This window comes from Palaemon carinicauda, chromosome 8 (assembly GCF_036898095.1).
Source record: "Palaemon carinicauda isolate YSFRI2023 chromosome 8, ASM3689809v2, whole genome shotgun sequence".
Lineage (NCBI taxonomy): Eukaryota > Metazoa > Arthropoda > Malacostraca > Decapoda > Palaemonidae > Palaemon > Palaemon carinicauda.
Window position 1 is genome coordinate 97,853,096 of NC_090732.1, and position 324 is coordinate 97,853,419.

A 324-nucleotide genomic window follows, 5' to 3' on the forward strand; every position below is an offset into this window, starting at 1 on the left:
GTGGCCCTCATCTCTAGAAAGAGCCACAGTTTCACTAACACGAGCACCGGAAGCCATTGCAACTAAAAAGATGACTCTCTGAGTAAGATCACGAATAGAAGCTGTTTGATTGTCTATGTCCGAAGCAAATTGCAAAATTTGTCCAAAGACCAAGAGATAGACTTTGGTGGAGCTGACGGCCGGAGCCTTGCACAATCCTTCGGAATTTCGTTGAAGAGATCCGAATTAAAGTCGATATCAAAGCTTATTGTATAGGTCTAGCGAGGGTCAACTTGTACGATGAGATTGGGGAGGAAACACTTGCAAATCAATCAGGAAACCTAA

At 43.5% G+C, this 324-nt stretch overlaps 1 protein-coding gene across 1 annotated transcript in view; it reads right to left on the reverse strand.

Annotated features, from left to right (window-relative positions):
• The window catches only part of LOC137645377 (dynein assembly factor with WD repeat domains 1-like), a 79,132-nt gene extending 79,075 nt beyond the window's left edge, over positions 1-57 (reverse strand). The window contains exon 1 of the mRNA XM_068378185.1: positions 1-57. This exon is cut by the window's left edge and continues 24 nt beyond it. Coding sequence (XP_068234286.1) covers positions 1-57 — 57 coding nt within the window.
• Positions 58-324: the final 267 nt, after the last annotated feature.